The sequence below is a fragment of the Dreissena polymorpha genome, chromosome 4 (assembly GCF_020536995.1).
Source record: "Dreissena polymorpha isolate Duluth1 chromosome 4, UMN_Dpol_1.0, whole genome shotgun sequence".
Taxonomy (NCBI): domain Eukaryota; kingdom Metazoa; phylum Mollusca; class Bivalvia; order Myida; family Dreissenidae; genus Dreissena; species Dreissena polymorpha.
In genome coordinates, this window is record NC_068358.1 from 42197413 (window position 1) to 42217733 (window position 20321).

Below are 20321 nucleotides of genomic sequence, written 5' to 3' on the forward strand. Positions count from 1 at the left end.
GTAACTATGTGAGTAACTTTGTGGCAATGATAATACGGTAGCTCCTCAAGTCAAGTCAAGTAAATTGTATTTAAAGTCGGCAAGATTGCATAACAATATAACATAAGCTATCATGAAAACAATCCGATACTCTAAATTTACATATACATTTCCGAACTGATTCTTATTAAGTCTTTTATTAAAGACACGTTTATTCAAATAACGACCAATTTAAACTGATCGTTAAACGAGAATAAACTTTATAACCTATAAGCAGTTTCATTTAGTTTAGTTTAGTGTATATTAAGATTTACAGTAGGGTAACATTGTGGACGCTTACAACAACAACAAATCAAAGATGGCTGCCAGGACGGGTAATTTGTCTGCTATTTTGACTTTCTATATTCAAAACGTTTTACGACAGTTATTTTAAATAAAGGACATCTGGTGTATTGTAACTTTGTATTACTGTTTTTTTTTGTACACAATATAAGTTGTATACGGTTTTGGTCTCTAACTTACTTCTAATTATTTATGCAGTGACCTTGTCATTTTACTCGAAATGTAAACAACTCTGAAACTTATGTAAGTCATTGCCTTGTGTCATATAGCGACTACTAAGTGTTGAATACCCAAAATTAATTGAAGTCAGACTAGGACAACCTGAACCACAACCTAGTGTTTTTTTTTCATCTTTTCATGTCAACCATTATTATTTGACCACTGGTATTCCATATATCCCGAGTTGCAATAATCTAACTGACCCTCTGGGTCGCTGGGAGTTGCAACTGGTAACTGCATATTCCATGTCAAGTTTAATCAGTAATATTAGCAACATAAACTATTCTCTGGCATAAGTAAACACAAAAGATCAAATATATATATATCACTAATGCGCTATTAAATTAAAACAACTTACATGAAGTGGTGTGCTTGCATAATAATGATATAAATCCAAAGTTTCAAACACGTCATGAAAATGTGTAAGTTTTTGCAATGGAAAAAGCCAAGTATTCCGAAAATTCAGAAATCGAAAATACGCTATCAATAATCTCAGGAATTCTCCGCTAGATAGATCTCGTGTCTAATCAACAAATCATAATACACCAACTTTCTATGAAACCTCCGTAATAGATAGATCGAATTGTCACTTCAAAACCTCGACTTTCTGTTTGATAACGTGTTTTTTTTATAAACTTTTTGTTGTGAGCATTTAGCTGCAAACAACATGCAAATTGATATCGATATAAACAGGTATTGTGTTTGTTACGCTGTTTTAGGTTGATTGATATCGAATTAATAGACTTATTATTTTGACATTGAATTTGGTTCAATCAGGAAGAACGATGAGCTGTACATATGTAACCATAAAAGCTGAGAGCATTCAAGAAGCTGATCTTGTCAGAAAAAAAACATCATTAACATCAGATGGCATTATGTTACGACTTTTTTCATGTGATAGATTTATGCAGAGAGTGTTGAAATATAGCTCAGTTTACTCTGGGTTTTATTTCTGCAAAGCATGCGAGTTGATTGGATAAAAGATCTTAGTCAGACTCAAGAGTTCCCTTACTCCAATGCTTGACTCCCACCATGCCCCTATTTTGATCTGATCACATTATTGTTCATTTACATCAAATTTTATTTGAAGTTTAATTAAATAAACTTTATTCTAACAATAAATCTAATATAGTTGCTATGAAACAAAATATATACATGTAACTCATGCTATATGGAAAAAATATGCTGCGGGGACAACATGACCTGCCCTTTTGCAAATCCAAGTTGGAGCACTGCCCTGCTGGATATGCAGACATCAGTTCCTATGGAGATTTGCTCCTTCCCTATTTTGACATCAGGTTCTTGCATTATTATAACTACCTGGACTGTATTTCCTTCAACATTTGACCATCTGTTCAGTTGTCCCTACATTATACTTACTACATCAGACTTGTGTTCCTTTGTAATTTAAACCATTTACTACTTGATTGCATATTCCAGTTCAATTACAGCAAATTAAGGTAGTTATCGCCTATGGCTGTTATTAATGCCCATAGTTTATTACATTCAGTACAGTATTGATTTTTATTGTCAGTTTGGCAGAGGCTATCAGGGCTGAAGCCTGCACTAACAGGTGGTCATCAGACAGGATGCATCACTGTAGCACCCAGTAGAAACCTGCTTACAAAGAAACAGGAAGAGAAAAAGAAGCAAGATGTAATGTAGGTATTTGAGTGACTTCAAGAGAGCACATTCATATTAAAATTAAATGATACATATAATTACACAGGTTAGTACTACTTCAATAAAGCACAGGTGTCCGTGACTAATGCAGATGATTAGATTAATATATACCGGTAATACAATAAAACCTGTTAAAACTCATTCCTGTGCAAACTGATTTCCTTTCTTAAATGAATGGTTTTTCCGGTCCTTATTTCATATATGGAAAACACCTTAACAAAAAGAAAAATGTCAAAACCCTTTTCCAGGCATTTGTAACAAATTTGATCCAAGTTGAGGTGAAACAACATGAATAAACCAGATTTGGTCGGGTGTCATTTGCTATAAGGCAGAGGTGTTAACCTGATCACACAAACATAACATTATAGCCTCACAAGTCATTGGTAATTAGCAGTAGGTGAATACAATAATAGCTCTTCATACAAATCAGATTATCGAAATGTAGGACTTAATGCATATTTGTTTTGAAACTAACACAACGGTTTACAATCAAGTGAATTTAATCATCCGTCTTTTCACCTGCCAAAGGTGGAGGGATAAAGAATTTGCGTTGTCCGTCAGTCCAACTGTCTGTCTGAAAAGTTTGCGACAGACGGATGGCAGGGCTTTTTTTCCTGACTTTGTGAAGCGGCCCTGGCCCCCTTACTTTGTGAAAAAATGAGTCGCGAACTTTTCAAAATTGTGAAAACATGAGTTGCAATCTTTTCAAAATTGTGACAAATTGAGTCGCGAACTTTTCAGAATAGTGAAAAATTGAGTCGCGAACTTCTTAAAATTGTGAAAAACGGCCCATTTTGTAAAAATTCACGGCCATGTTAGGTTTGTGAATTGTCCTTTTCAAAATTGTGAAATGTCCTTCCACGGCCACTCTTAAATAAGGAAAAAAAGCCCTGGATGGACGGACGGACAACGCCAATTCTATATCCCTATGTCATAGAAACTGTATAACATTTCAACATGAAACCTCATGGATGTATACCGGTAGAAGTGCCATGCACAAGAACCATAACCATTCACTTTATTAAATAGGAATTATAGCCCTTTGTTTTTTGTATGACGTAACTTTTCAGGGCTATATTTCAGATACCCAGTACCATACAAGAGTTCAACATTATGAAATGTTTGAGCAGTGAACTGAGCACCTTTTAAAGGGGCCTTTTCACGTTTTGATAAATTAACAATATTAAAAAAAATTGTTTCAGATTCGCAAATTATCGTTTTAGTTATGATATTTGTGAGGAAACAGTAATACTGAACATTTACCATGCTCTAAAATACCCATTATATGCATCTTTTGACGATTTAAAATCCTGAAAATTATAAAGCGTTGCAGCGCGAAACGATTGAATAATTTGGAAAGTTCTGTTGTTGTCTTTATATTTTGTGAAACTTCGAGGATTGCTTATATAAAGTATAAAATACCTTACTCAATGTGTGAGCACGGATGGCCGAGTGGTCTAAGTGGAAGACTGTTACTCCAGGACTCCAGGGGCCAGTGGTTCGAGACCTGTTGATGGTTACTCTTTTTTTTTTTATGCCCACGGATCAAATGATCGGGGGTATATTGTTTTTGGCCTGTCTGTCTGTCTGTAATAACTTTTACAATATTAAAGATAGCAACTTCATATTTGGCATGCATGTGTATCTCTTGGAGCCGCACATTTTGAGTGGTGAAAGGGCAAGGTCATCCTTCAAGGTCAAAGGTCAAATTTTGCAATATTGAAGATAGCAACTTGATATTTGGCATTCATGCGTATCTCATGGAGCTGCACATTTTGAGTGTTGAAAGGTCAAGGTCATTCTTCAAGGTCAAGGTCAAATTTTGCAATATTGAAGATGGCAACTCGATATTTGGCATGCATGCGTTTCTAATGGAGCTGCACATTTTGAGTGGTAAAAGGTCAAGGTCATCCTTCAAGGTCAAATGTCAAATTTTGCAATATTGAAGATATCAACTCGATATTTGGCATGTATATGTATCACATGGAGCTGCACATTTTGAATGGTTTAAGGTCAAAGTCAAGGTCATCCTTCAAGGTCAAGGTCAAAGGTAAAAATGTTGCAATATTGAAGATAGCAACTTGATATTTGGCATGCATGTGTATCTCATGGAGCTGCACATTTCGAGTGGTGATAGGTCAAGGTCATCCTTCAAGGTCAAGGTCAAAGGTAAAATTTTTCAATATTAAAGATAGCAACTCGATATTTGGAATGCATGTGTATCTCATGGAGCTGCACATTTTGAGTGGTGAAAGGTCAAGGTCATCCTTCAAGGTCAACGGTCAAATTTTGCAATATTGAAGATAGCAACTCCATATTTGGCATGCATGCTTATCTCATGGAGCTGCACATTTTGAGCGGTGAAAGGTCAAGGTCATCCTTCAAGGTCAAAGGTAAAATATATGGCTTCAAAGTGGCGCAGTAGGGGGCATTGTGTTTCACGAACACAGCTCTTGTTATATCCTAAAACTTTACCCTTCGTTAAAGTTTGGTCATAACTTTTTGAATATTGAAGATAGCAACTTGATATTTGGCATGCATGTGTATCTCATGAAGCTGCAAGATCCAATATTTCAGTGTTTTTTTTTCAGGTTGAGGGGAAAGGTGGCGGGCCCTTCAGTAGGGGAATTTTGCGTCGTTTTGCTTTAAAAGGGGAATTTTTAGCCAGTTGTATAACTGTGTGTTTTAAAGGGTTAAATCACATTCAATAGCTTATACAGTGTTTTATAAAGTTATAGAAGCATTTTTCCAGCTCATTAGCTATTCTCTTAGAGGATACATTTTAAGATAAGACAAAACCGTTATGTAAAACATCATATTCTTTATAGCCAAAGACTTCAATGTATATTGAAGAAGTCATGTAATACGTTCACGGTTGGGCAAAGGTGATAAATATGAGTAGGCAAACCAAATGTGAAGGCATACCGACTTGAAAAACACAAGTAAATCTGTTTAATTTCAGTTCTTAAAACAGGTCAGATTTTCAGGTAAATCTATTGATTATCACTTATAAAATCACTGACTCTGACAAATTTAACCACTTATTACTAAGCAATGAGGCAATGGCTGTTTTGAATTACCTCCCTTTTATATTGTACATTGTACCTGACTAGCCACCATTTGTTAAAAAAAGCATGAGAAAGCCATTTATTTTGTCTAAGATGTTTTGTTTTATATAAAGCTAGCTATATTAATTGAAAAGATGCCTTTTTCCACCCTTCTTTATCATTATTTCTTCGAAAAATCAACAAAAAACGGGGTGGCGAAAACCAATGACAAATAGAAAATCGCAGAATTTCGGCTTCAGTTTTCTCATACTAGAACCGTATAATATTTTTAATATCTCTAAAACTAGAGGTTTGATATCCGGTTACCTTAAATGAATATTTATTTGGGTATAACAGGATTTCTCATGTTAAGATTTAGCAAATAAATAAGTGAATGTATATATGTATCATTTTCTTCTTGAATCTTCTACATGAACTTGATGAATTGAAAATGGAAGTATAACCTTTAATTGTATTTTGATTTCTTTACCACCTCTCACCAGTTCTAGTAAGTTCATGTTTGTCTTGTGAAAAACATAATTTTATTAGATAGATAATTATTCTTAATTGTAACAAATAAGATTAATTGCGTCCAACTAAGATGCAGTTTGTCCCCTTCAAAAAAAATAATCCATGCCTTTTTAAAAAAAATGTCTGAACAATATGTTTATTAAAAAAACCCAGGACCTCATGTCCTGTGGATTTTGTTTTGGCTTTCACATGGATTGGATTAGTGTATTCATGTATATGAATGACAAGATAAAGTTTCCGTCTTAAAGGGCATATTTCATTAAGGTGGGTTCCCACTGCCGATCCGATTAACTCGATCATCCCGATCACCGAAATTCCCCGACCAAACCTGACCAAGCTCGACTAAAAGGGTATACTCAACAACTTCTTGACCTCTTGTCAATAACACACGACCCCCACACGACTCATTCACGACGTCCACTCAGCCATCTTTCCGATTTCCGCTCGATCATCTCGACCTATATGCGAGCCCTATACGATCTCAGCTCGACCAAGTGGACCTCAGCTCGATCACCACCAGATCTTCACACAACCAGATCGTGATGGTCGTACTATAGTCGTACAAAGCGATCTAAAATAACTCGGGTAGAGGTCGAGCGGATTGGGTAGAGAGCTCGTGTATGGTCGAAAAGCAATCGGAAAGTGATCGTGTAAGGTCGAGTAGCCGTCGGGTAGCAGTCTAGTAAATCTGTACATCAAATCGAATCGAGTGGATTGTGTTGCGATCTATAATAACTCGGATAGAGGTTGAGCGGATCGGGTATAGATCGTGTAAAAGATGTCAATCCGATCGCCACACGATTGCTTCACGATCAACTCGATCTTCTACTTGACTTATACACAACCACTTCCCGAGCGCTTCTCGATCCATTTCCTACTTGACCGCTACTCGATATTTTTTGACATGTCTAAAATATCGGGTAGGAAGCCCGACCAATGCCGACCTATCCGAACACCCACCACTCATGCCGACCGAACCAGACCAGTACCCGACCGCTTGGTCGGGCTTGATCGAGTTGATCTGATCGGCAGTGGGAACCCTGCTTTACCGGTTTTGTAATGACAAAAAACATAAGTTTTTTATGGGACATTCAAAGTTCAGACATTTGGATTAAGGGGCTTATAAATCGTATATTCAAATATATATGAATATAAATAATAAAGGTTAGGTATATTTAACATTATTTCAGGATTCATTTTTATCCCTGCTACACCATGTTTCTTAGATAGATGAACCTTGTTGCTAATTGTTATGTTGTTTTATGTACAACATAATATGATACATTACACATTTTTGGAAAAGTTAAAATGATAATGAACCATATGTTTTCCTGTTTTATACTAATAATTTACATTTAAATTGTATTTACTATAAGTCTTGATAAACTCAGCATCTCTTAAAACCTAATGATGTGCGCGGCCCTGATGCTGTTTTGTGTTATATAGGCTTTACTGTTCATTGTTATACATATATGCAGTATTCATGCTTAACGCTAGGCCGACAATTCATGTCCTGTGAGTTTAGAAAATAAACGTGAAAAGTTTTCCATTCAAATTGTGTAACTTAATAAATTTACATATGTCTTTTCAAGGGCATTAAAAGCTAGCAGTAAGTTCAGCACAATCTAAATGTAATTATCCTGTAATATATAAACTATGTACTTAAAAAAATACTGTCATAATGTTAAAAAGTTAATTGAAATATTGTATGAATCACCCAACATTTAAATACCAACATGTACAAATAGCGTTTTTTAAGAACTCCATCATTGCTTCTTCCACATTCCAGGCTTGTGCCGTATCGCCAGCACATGAATCCAGACAGGACACCCATCAAGTCTGCAACTCCATTCAATGTGAGCTTTAAGGACAACAAGATGGATTATGCTGTTGCAAGATTGGATGATCTGATCAACTGGTCTCGAAAGGTAATCTTTGTTGCTTAATCTTCTTCTGTAAACAGGTGAAGATCTAATTTTTTTAGGATGCATAAAGGAAGTTATTTACAAAAATAAAATTAAATCACCATTTCAGTGACAATTTTAAGTTGCCTACAACAACGCATGAACATGACTGTCTTGAATAGAATATTTACTTATTCTTAAGGTAATAGTAATTGAAATGTAAAAAAGTGGTATCCATATATAGGTATGAAACAGAAATTTTACATAAATTTAAATCATACGTATTAAAAGAAATACACTTAAAATGTAAAACATTAAAAAATTTGGCCTATTTTTATTATGTAATATAATTGCCAAGCTTTCTGTACACATGGATGAAAGCTAAAATATTTTGTATTGTTATAACATTATTTGATAGAAAAGGCACATCTTTATTATGAAGCTTTTTTTTGGAACAGAAAATTAGTCAGAAGTTACTTAATTTTTTTGGTTGTATTTAGTAAATCACATTCTGTAATATACCAGTGTTTTCTGTTTTCAGTAGGGTTGTTTACGTTTATTTTTAAACACATTTATCGTCAATATAATATGATCAGGTCAGGATATGCTTTTAAACGGAAAATAATTATAGAAGAATAATAGTTCAATATAAAGTTTGTTACATACCAGTATAAAATTTTATGGTGCAACATTTTTGTATTACAATTTGTTTTAAACTTTTTTAAATTTTTGTTTGGAGTGTAAAATATATATTTCAAAGTCTTAGACCATGCAAAACTTCAACAATCTTATAATTAAGTTCAGACAACAAAATGTCTGATTCAATGACAATTTTGTCTCTCAACAGCGAGAGTAACCCTACTCATGTTCAAAATTTCTTGGTAAACTGCCTTCATATGCAATTCTTTCTTCTCAATAAGCCTTAAGGAAAAGACTGCATGTACTTAAATGAGAAACATCAGTACAATTATATGTACATGTACCTCACGTCTGGTAACCTTATACCTATGTGCTATTGTTGCACTGTTAAAACTTGTTAAATGTGTGTTATTAGTTGTCAGCAAAAAATTGTATCACATTGCAAACATGTTCTCTAGTTTTGTAAAGGGTATTGTAGTGTATTTTTGTTATACTGTAGAGAAAAAGTTGTAAGTCAGAACAGTTCGGGTGTTTAAGTGTGTTTATTTACATGTGTTTTACATACAGTTGAAAACAAACAGTGGTGTCAGCCTTCTGTCAAACGATATATAGGGATTGTAACAAGAACATGGTTTCTTTTTGCTAATTTTGTTCTAGTTTCTTGATTTTTGTCATGACCAAATATTCCAAGAGGGAAACATGAACACATTGGTGTAAGGTGTAAAAGCTATAAACCAAGCCTTGTGCATCAATGTGAACTGTAAATCAGGGTACATGGTTGAAAGCGCTATTGGTTTCATAAAAACGTGTACAAAGAAGAAAAGCAAACATATCAATGAGATTTGTCAACCTAGAGACCTACCGTAGCAGACCACAAAGGTCGAGGTTATTGAAAGGAGTCAAGGTAGGATTCTTATCAGTGTTACACGTAAATCGTTGCAGCTTCTTGAATGTACACTTGTTATAGCTGTTCCTGCATTCTTGTCGCATTCTGATTGGTTATATATTGGTACCGCCTGTCAGTTGTGACAGCTGTTGCAACAGATTCCAAGGTAAAAACAGAGGTCTCTGTTGTGGGCAAGGCATAAACATTTATGTGTTTTCATTCTTTTGGACAAAAATGTGTAAACAGTTTATTTAAAACTAAGCTTTTAGATTGATGTCCAAATCATTGCTTTTGTTCTTTATGAGCAAAAAAAAAATATCATAAAATTACTAGATACCAATGTAAAGTAGTGATAAAAAAAGTTAAAATGTCAAAAATATAGAGATATTTCTGTTCCAATTTTTTTTGTTTATCAATGTTTTTATGTGAATTTTTCTCCACTTTTTAAATTATTAAACAAACAAATAACTAGGCGGATATGATATAGAGGATCTGTTGCAAATTGGCTTACAAGCTTTATAAAACTATGCTTAGTCGTGTTTATTGTTTTCGCTGTTGATAGAAAACTTATTGATTCCTTCATTTATTCCTGTGTTAATAATGCTATGTGAACAAATATTTGTAAAAAGTTCAATTCTCTCTCTCTCTCTTCGTCTCTCTCTGTCTTTCTGTATCTCTCTGTCTCTTTCTGTCTTTCTCTGTTCTCTATTTGTCTCTATGTCTCTTTCTGTCTCTCTCTGTCTTTATGTCTCTCTCTGTCTCTCTCCCTCTATGTCTCTCTGTGTCTCTCTGACTTTCTGTCTGTCTCTTTCTCTCTGTCTCTCTCTCTCTCTGTCTCTAAGTCTCTCTCTGTCTCTCTATATCTCTCTGTGTGTCTCTGTCTCTGCCAGTAAATCTGTTTTACTACTAAATATATTAGATTGAATCTAAACAAATCTATTTGGCATCATCTTGCATGGTTACAGACCAAGGTCATACATCACTTGCTGATTTGGCATCATCTTGCATGGTTACAGACCAAGGTCATACATCACTTGCTGTGACAAAATCTGTTCATTCTGTTCACACACAAGTGTATTCTATATATTTTAATTTAAAAAAATCTTAAGTTGGCAGAAGTTTTTTTTTGAGTTTTTGCTTAGATTTTCTATAATTATCATAGTGTAAACAATAGGTCCATAATAAAGTTAACGGCTTTAGTTTGTTATGTTCCTGGACAATATCTGTCTATGTAAGGCATTTTCTGTTTCAAGAAAATGTGAAAAAAAAATTGATTTGAGGTTTTGTATTTGCCAATAAATACAAACGTTTGAACAAAATCTAAATTCATATTTATCAGTAAGTTGTATATTCACTAATAAACACTGATAATGCGAACAATATTATGATTCTAGTATGATCTAAATATGTTTAAAGTTAACAAAATATGCCCCACCCTGAAACTATACTTATTTATGGATTGTTAATATTGTGAGATCTATAGAGAAATAGCCTGGAATTGAGCTCTCCTTTTCTTCTTTTTATGCCCCCGGTAGGGTGGCATATAGCAATTGAACTGTCAGTCCGTCTGTCTGTCTGTCAGTCTGTGCATCCGTCCGAAAACTTTAACATGACTTTTGCAATATTGAAGCTAGCAACTTGATATTTGGCATGCATGTGTATCTCCTGGAGCTGCACATTTTGAGTGGTGAAAGGTCAAGGTCATCCTTCAAGGTCAAAGGTCAAAAAACAAAATCCACAGGAAGAAACAAGCTTTAAAGGGAGATAATTTTTTATGTCCCCCACTATAGTAGTGGGGGACATATTGTTTTTGCCCTGTCTGTTGGTCTGTCTGTTGGTCTGTTTGCGCCAACTTTAACATTTTGCAATAACTTTTGCTATATTGAAGATAGCAACTTCATATTTGGCATGCATGTGTATCTTATGAAGCTGCACATTTTGAGTGGTGAAAGGTCAAGGTCATCCTTCAAGGTCAGAGGTCAAATATATATGGCCAAAATCGCTCATTTTATGAATACTTTTGCAATATTGAAGATAGCAACTTGATATTTGGCATGCATGTGTATCTCATGGAGCTGCACATTTTGAGTGGTGAAAGGTCAAGGTCAAGGTCATCCTTCAAGGTCAGAGGTCAAATATATGTGGCCCAAATCGCTTATTTTATAAATACCTTTCCAATATTGAAGATAGCAACTTGATATTTGGCATGCATGTGCATCTCATGGAGCTGCACATTTTGAGTGGTGAAAGGTCAAGGTCATCCTTCAAGGTCAGAGGTCACATATATGTGGCCCAAATCGCTTATTTTATGAATACTTTTTTGCAATATTGAATATAGCAACTTGATATTTGGCATGCATGTGTATCTCATGGAGATGCACATTTTGAGTGGTGAAAGGTCAAGGTCAAGGTCATCCTTCACAAGGTCAAGGTCATCCTTCAAAGTCAAACGTCATATAGGGAGACATTGTGTTTCACAAAAGCATCTTGTTTTTTTATATCATTTGGCAGGTACAGATCATTTTCACAAGGGAAGTAATATTTTTTAAAGGGATAAAATAAAAAAAAAATTTTTAAATAGGAGTGGCAAAATTGTGTTTCTGACAAACATATCTCTTGTTGCTTCTCTCTTTTGATTCCCTTCTATGTTGGTCAACAAAAAAAGTGTGATAAACTTTTGAAATTTAATCCATATTTGCAAATATTAAACAGCAAATAAAAACACTAAGCTTAAAAACCCAATTTTGCAAGTGTTAAATTCAGTTATGGACTAAAACACATTTTTGGAAATTTTAGATAAACCTTAAACGCTTTTCACCCTGCCAGTTGTACTTGTATTTTGGGATTCTTCATCTTTCATGTCTTCATAGTTTACCAATAATTATTTTGTTACATTTTTACCAATGATTATTTTGTTACAGTACTTGTCTGTCTTAAGAAACAAGTGTGAGTTTCGTGTTTTAATAATGGTAATAAAAAAATATTTTTGAATAGTGGATATGGTGAGCCACTAGCGATTGGGAGCTCTTGGGTTTGATCCCTAATGGGAATGTTCTAAAGAACTCCTTCAAAGGCACAGAGTACTGGTTCTACCCAGGAAATCAACTTAAAAAGCATTTCAAAGAGACTTCTGCTTTTGATGCAATCAAGCTGAAGTAAAATTAATTATTGTTATACTTGTAGCAGGCTTTTCCCCAGGCAGTTCTAGCACAGCGGTCCAGTGGTGGTTGGACTTCAAAATCAATTTTGTGGCAGAGCTTGTTTTTCTGATCATGTCCTTATGGTTGTTATTTAATATTGTAATATGTAATGAAGTAATTAGTTGAGTAAAAAAAGTCCATAAACTTTGTAATGAACAATTATATGTTTAAATAGCTCTAAAGTAGTGTAGATTTTGATGCAGAACAAGTAGCAATTAAAAAAAAATCTGCAGGCCAAATGTGCCCCACCCATCCAAACTGACCCTTTTCCGCTCTGCCTTGCCGCTGTGCCAGGCCAAAATCCTGGGGAAATGCCTGCTTTAGTCTCATGCCATACATGTAACTATTTGTACTTATTTGTTATATATATCTGACAACATGCATGACAGTGTCTAGTACTACTGTCTACATTGTTTTATTTTGTTATGTTTTGAATGTCCTATTTGACAAAGCTATGGATACCAAAATGAGTGTATATTCTCTTTTTCTTAAACAATGACCAAAATGGTTTATTATGCCAAAGTTAATCCATATAAGGTAACCTGAGCACAAAATTAGCTTTTGTCATAGTTGTCGGCCAACTGTGTGCTATAGCATAAGCTATTCATTAAAACATCTCCTTATGAACTGCTTAGCAGATTTCCATAGACCCAATGATCCTAGTTGAAATAAATGTATATGATCTGACGTGTAAATTGCTCAAATTGTGCACCTGAGACATTTATAGTAAAATGAATTTTAAATCTTCTTTTGAAAATGAAAGGCCCTTTTTTAGCTCACATGTCTCAAAGTGACATGGTGAGCTTATGTGACTGTGTGATGTCTGGCGTCCGTTGTGCGTGCGTGTGTGTGTCCGTCAACAATTTGTTTGTGTAGACAGTAGAGGTTACAGTTTTCATCCAATCTTAATGAAATTTGGTCAGAATGTTTATCTTGATGAAATCTGGGTTGGGATTGTATTTGGGTCATTTGGGGTCAACAACTAGGTCACTAGGTAAAATAATAGAAAAACCTTGTGTAGACAATAGAGGTCACAGTTTTCATCCAATCTTTATGAAATTTGGTCAGAATGTTTATCTTGATGAAATCTGGGTTTGGATTGTATTTGGGTCATCTTGGATCAAAAACTAGGTCACTAGGTCAAAGCAAAGAAAAGCCTTGTGTAGACAATAGAGGTCACAGTTTTCATCCAATCTTTATGAAATTTGGTCAGAATGTTTATCTTGATGAAATCTGGTTTGGGATTGTATTTGGGTAATCTGGGGTCAAAAACTGGGTCATTAGGTCAAATAATATAAAAACCTTGTGTAGACAATAGAGGTCACAGTTTTCATCCAATCTTTATGAAATTTGATCAGAATATTTATCTTGATAAAAATCTGGATTTGGATTGTATTTGGGTCATGCGTGGTCAGAAACTAGGTCACTAGGTCAAATCATAGGAAAACCTTGTGTAGACAATAGAGGTCATCAGTTTTCATCAGATCTTAATGAAATATGGTCAGACTGTTTGTCTTGTTAAAATCTGGGTTGGGATTGAATTTGGGTCATCTTGGGTCAAAAACTAGGTCTCTAGGTCTAAGTTAAAAAAAATAGACAGTAGAGGTCACAGTTTTCATCCAAACTTTGTAAAATTTAGCCAGAATGTTAATATTGATGAAATCTGAGTTGGGATTGTAATTGAGTCATCTAGGGTCAAAAAAAAAATTGAGTCACCGGGCCAATTCTAGTAAAACCTTGTGTCGATGAAAGAGGTCACAGTTTTCATCACATCTTAATTAAATTTTGTCAGAATGTATTAATTAATGAAATCCGGCTTGGGATTGTAGACAGTAGAGGTCACAGTTTTCATTCAATAAATAGAATTTAAGTTGATGTAGCAAGGTTAGTCAGGTGAGCGATTCAGGGCCATCTTGGCCCTCTTGTTTCTTATTTGGTATATTACATCTGTTGTGGCCTATACAAAGAACTTATATATTCTGTACCTGGAGCAAAAACTGACCAAGCTTCTGGGTTTCCATGGATTTTATAAACTGGTAAAAATGAACATAATGACTTTAAAAATCTTTCCAAACATCAAAGGTGACATTTGTTTTTTATGCATGGTGGTCCTCTGCAAAAATAGTAAAATTATCCTTATTTGTGTCATTTAATTGTATAAGAAGTTTCTTTAACCCTGGTGTGAAAAAAGTGCATGGTCTTTTGGGTGTTCGCAGGTGAGCGTTCCATGGCCCTTGATAATTGTCAAACTTGTAACATTATTTATGTCTTAATACTGTTACACACTACTTTTCAAGGTACTGGTATTAAGAAATAGTTTTATTTGTTTGCTTTGCAAGTTTTGCTTTAATCTTTGATACCAATAGATGAAGTTTATTTGCATGTGGTGGTTACAAGAATTAATTTGCAAGAATCTGTATTCATATTGTTTAATTGTTAACATATTAGACCATTTCTTGAACGGGACGTTTTAGGTTTTGAAGTACATTTCAGTTTATAATTATAAGCAATGTGACCATAGAACTTCTTGATTGTTGTAAAACTATGTTTCTCTTGTGTTTGTATATATATATAATGTATATCCACGACAGTATAATAATATGAATATAGCCTGCTTGGGCAATATATGCCTTTCAGCTGCTTAAACCATGTACTGCCTTGAAAACTATTATTATTCTTATAATGAAGATTTTAAAATACATTTGTTTTAAACTTGATTTCTATATTGAATGATACATGTATATTAAAATGAGTTAATGATCTAATTTTTATTCAAATCTGTTGAAACATTTATAAAATAAAACAAGAAAAAAGTTCCCAGATAGAACCAGAAAATAAACTAAAGGTAATTATTTTGGTTCTACAACAATGTTGTCCATTTTATGTTTAATAAAAGTAAAACGTTTGATAATACCTTATAAGATTGTTTAGCATTGAATATAACCTTATAACACTCCACACTCATCTTTTTATCATTTATGTTAGTTTTAAAATATTGACATAGAAATTGTATACTGTATGCTCACTGATAAATACTTTTAACATCTATAGATTAAAGCATTTAAATTTATATGAATATGTGTTTGTGTTCAGTGCAGAAACATTATTATTTACTTTCTTACATTTAATGTTGACATTTCCTTTCAAGGAGCAATGTAGAGAATAATGATTAACTAATTGTGAAAAACTGCTCAATTTTTCCAAACAAGTAACATAGAAATGGAAATAATTGTGTGTTTTACCAACTTTAACTGAAAACCAGCTCATATTGTTGAACAACTTGGACGTCAATTGAATTACAAAAGTAGTGAAGTTCTGGTTATTCATATTATTTTAACCTTTCATGACTTTTATTCAAGGAATAAAGTGATGTATTATTTAAGTAAATTTGCAATTATGACTGAATGTGTGTTTGCTTGCCTTTTGCAGGGCTCCCTGTGGCCGCTGTCGTTTGGTCTGGCGTGCTGTGCAGTGGAGATGATGCACTTTGCCGCCCCCCGCTATGACATGGACCGCCTGGGGGTCGTGTTCCGTGCCACGCCCAGGCAGTCGGACTGCATTATTGTCGCTGGCACAGTCACCAACAAGATGGCTCCAGCTCTTAGAAGAGTAGGTTCACATGATGTTCACAGTTTTGACATTAAATATTTATGCCCCCCTTTGAAAAAGAGGGGGTATATTGCTTTGCTCATGTCGGTCCGTCGGTCGGTCTGTCGGTCCGTCCACCAGGTGGTTGTCAGACGATAACTCAAGAACGCTTGGGCCTAGGATCATGAAACTTCATAGGAACATTGATCATGACTCGCAGATGACCCCTATTGATTTTGAGGCCACTAGGTCAAAGGTCAAGGTCACGGTGACCAGAAATAGTAAAATGGTTTTTGAATGATAACTCAAGAACGCATACGCCTAGGATCATGAAACTTCATGGGTAGATTGAACATGACTTGCAGATGACCCCTTTTGATTTTGAGATCACTAGGTCAAAGGTCAACGTCACGGTGACCCGAAATAGTAAAATGGTTTCCGGATGATAACTCAAGAACGCATACGCCTAGGATCATGAAACTTCATGGGTAGATTGATCATGACTCGCAGATGACCCCTATTGATTTTGAGGTCACTAGGTCAAAGGTCAAGGTCACGGTGACCCGAAATAGTAAAATGGTTTTCGGATGATAACTCAAGAACGCTTTTGCCTAGGATCATGACACTTCATAGGTACATTGATCGTGACCTGCAGATGACCCCTATTGATTTTCAGGTCACTAGGTCAAAGGTCAAGGTCACAGTAACAAAAATCGTATTTACACAATGGCTGCCACTACAACGGACAGCCCATATGGGGGCATGCATGTTTGACAAACAGCCCTTGTTCAATGCTGTTTCCTGCTTGACCCTTTAGCATTTGAAATATGTATTGTATTATAATGTTAAAATTTCCATATTATATTTCCCCATTTATAACAATAAATACCTTCTTTTCAATGTATTCAACCTTTTCTTCTATTATAATTTCTTATTTCAAATTAACAAGATATGATACGATTTCAAGTAAAAAAAGGTCACATTTTGACTCAGTGTTGTAGCACTGCTTTGTTTGCCGTTTTTGTCTATGTTTGTACCTATTTCCGATACATATATGAAATCATATACACATATTTACTTCACACAATTTCTGTATGGTGACACCTTTTAAATCACTAGGAAAACTTCCATGATTATGATATAACATTTGAAATTTGTGATTTATTAGATTTTTAAAGAATTAATTACGTATTTTATGATCGGGTTGTATAGGTTCTGTCTTAAAAGAGGTTTGAAAATCACTTTGGAATCATTAATGATAAAAAATACATAAAGAAGCAAATAAACACTAATTTGATAGTATCCAGCATTATGTAACTTTATTCCTAAGGCTGTAAATAAAACATTACAACTAAAAAATATGTTTGGTACATCTTACCTTTCCATCAAGGATATGTTTCGTATTGGCAGATATTGAGACTTCTAGGCCTGAAAGCATAATAATTTGGTAACAAGAGCACCGCATAACGGGTGCCACGCTCAGCTGCTAAAGCTTGTCAGAATATATTTTTTTAGCTCACCTGAGCACAACGTGCTTATGGTGAGCTTTTGTGATCGCCTTTTGTCCGTCGTGCGTCGTGCGTTGTGCAGCGTCAACATTTGACTTGTTAATTCTCTAGAGGACACATTTATTGTCCAATATTCATGAAATTTGGTCAGAAGATTGGTCTCAATGATATCTTGGATGAGTTCGAAAATGGTTACGTTTTCTTGAAAAACATGGCTGCCAAGGGGCGGGGCATTTTTCCTTATATGGCTATATATGGCTATAGTAAAATCTTGTTAACACTCTAGAGGCCACATTTATTGTCCGATCCGCATGAAACTTGGTCAGAAGATTCATCGCAATGATATCTTGGACGAGTTTGAAAATGATGTCGGTTGGTTGAAAAACATGGCCACCAGGGGGCTGGGCATTTTTCCTTATATAGCTATAGTAAAACCTTGTTAACACTCTAGAGGCCACATTTATTTTCCGATCTTCATGAAACTTGCTCAGATGATTTGTCCCAATGATATCTTGGATGAGTTCAAAAATGGTAACCTTGGCTTGAAAAACATGGCTGCCAAGGGGCGGGGCATTTTTCCTTATATGGCTATATATGGCTAAAGTAAAATCTTGTTTACTTTCTAGTTTGCTCAATCTTCATGAAATTTGGTCAGAACATTGGTTTCCTGTGTAGTAAAGTTTGGTTTTATTATGTCAATATTATGTGACATTAACTGTATTATGTAATTTTTCATAACACAGAATTTTCATAGTTAACATAACTGTTTTAGTCATTAACACTTATGATAAGCCTTTCAACTAAGAGATAACTGAAAGAAAGACAACATGTACATGATTTTGCAGTATTTATGCAGTATTTATCTCCCTTGTTTAACCTGGTTCAGTTATCTATTTTTAGTTCTGCTCTGGAATTTGGAAAGATATTGATCATTGATAAATGCACTGTTCTGAGGGAAAATTGACTACTCTGCCATTGATCTCTTCTGAACTGTATAAAATAAGCTGTTTTGGCTGATTTAAACACCTCTTGATGCTTTCTTGAAAAGTTAACAGCTCTTGAAAAAGGTTGGAATTTTGAAATAATTAAACTCTAAATTATTTTAAACACCAGCATCAAGACATTTTGGCATTATTTTCTAAATTATTCTTATTATTTAGATTATTTCTATTTGGAATTTTCTAAATTAGAAAGACTCTATTCTATTTCAATAACTTTAGTAAATTTTTTTAATTTTTACATTTGATTCACTGAAGTTTCCTAATCTCCATAAATATTGTTCTTTAGATTAAATTAGACCTATTTTGTAAACTAGATTTTTGAAGCAATTTCTAGACTAACAGTAACTTATATTTATATCGTTATTTTTGGACAGATTTTGAACTTCTTTTTACATTCATTAAGGTATTTGCTGTATGTTGTTCATTTTTGTAACGATACTTTAGACTTGGCTTGTACCTGTTCTTAATTTTCTGTCATTGTTCTTCATTTTCCGAGTTCTTGGAATAAAAATTAGTTATTTTTGTTAAAGCTGCCTTGGTTTTCACTTATAAATTCTTTGAGTGTATTTAGGCGCCCCTGACTGAACGCCTTTAGTTAATTGAATTACAACCAGTCAGAATAGTCATCCTGACCGGAAATAAGAGTTCGTCAAATAAATATTTCTGCATTACATAAGTGCTCACAAAGTTACATAACTTGTAACCGTCCTGTGACCGGTTCATTTGCGTAAGCGAAGGAGACTGCACTTCCACACCTGGATAGAACAGTTGAGTTCGATAATGGTTTGGATCGGTAAAAAAAACATGGCCGCCAGGGGGGGGGGTCTTTTTCCTTATATTTATATAGTAAAAAAGCTTGTGAACACTCTAAAAGTCACAAGTTTTGCCTACTCATCATGACATTTTGTCAAAACATTAGTTATGTGGATGTCTCGGATGAGTTTGAAAATGGTCATGATCAGTGAAAAAACTTGGCCGCCAGGGAGTGGGGCAGTTTTCTTTATATGTATATAGTGACAACATGTGAACAGTCTAGAAGACACATTTTTTTTCCCAATCTTCATGAAATTTTGACATATCTTGGAAGAGTTAAAAAATGGTTCAGGTCTGTTAAAAAAACATGGCCGCCAAGGGGCCATTTGTTGTTCATTCTTCATGATACTTGGTTAGAACATTTGTTCCATTGATATCTTGAGCTGCAAAGAACAGGTCGATTCTTTTTATCTCAGGTGAGCGACTTTGGGCCTTTTAGGTCCTCTTGTTTTTTTTAAAGGTCACAGTGTCATTGACCTTTGACCTAGAGACCCAAAATGGGTGTGGCGTGTATAACTCATCAAGGTGCATCTACATGTGAAGTTTCAAAGTTGTAGGTGGAAGCACTTTGATTTTAGAGGCAATGTTAAGGTTTTTGTTAAAGTTTTATTTAAGAGGTCACAGTGACCTTGAACTTTGACCTAGTGACCCAAAAATGGGTGTGGCACGTAGAACTCATCAAGGTGCAACTACATATGAAGTTTCAAAGTTGTAGATGGAAGCACTTTGATTTTAGAGCCTATGTTAAAGTTTGTAATTAGAGGTCACAGTGACCTTGACCTTTGACCTAGTGACCCAAAAATGGGTGTGGCGTGTAGAACTCATCAAGGTGCATCTACATATGAAGTTTCGAAGTTTTAGGTGGAAGCACTTTGATTTTAGAGCCAATGTTAAGGTTTTAGCACGACGCCTACGGCGGACGAGCTGGCTATGACAATAGCTCGGGTTTTCTCCGAAAACAGCCTCGCTAAAAAACACCAA

The 20321-nt window shown here is 34.8% G+C and overlaps 1 protein-coding gene across 3 annotated transcripts in view; it reads left to right on the forward strand.

Annotated features, from left to right (window-relative positions):
* The first annotated feature begins 211 nt into the window (after nt 1-211).
* LOC127879264 (NADH-quinone oxidoreductase subunit B 2-like) overlaps nt 212-20321 on the forward strand; it is a 32336-nt gene continuing 12226 nt past the window's right edge. Inside the window, exons 1-4 of one of the 3 annotated variants that reach the window (XM_052426032.1) lie at nt 214-353; nt 2075-2201; nt 7591-7729; nt 15860-16039. In XM_052426032.1, coding sequence (XP_052281992.1) covers nt 338-353; nt 2075-2201; nt 7591-7729; nt 15860-16039 — 462 coding nt within the window. In that variant the 5' untranslated portion in view covers nt 214-337. Of the gene's footprint in view, nt 354-2074; nt 2202-7590; nt 7730-15859; nt 16040-20321 lie in introns of all 3 variants that reach the window. The other 2 variants (XM_052426031.1, XM_052426033.1) reach the window with 2 other exon arrangements.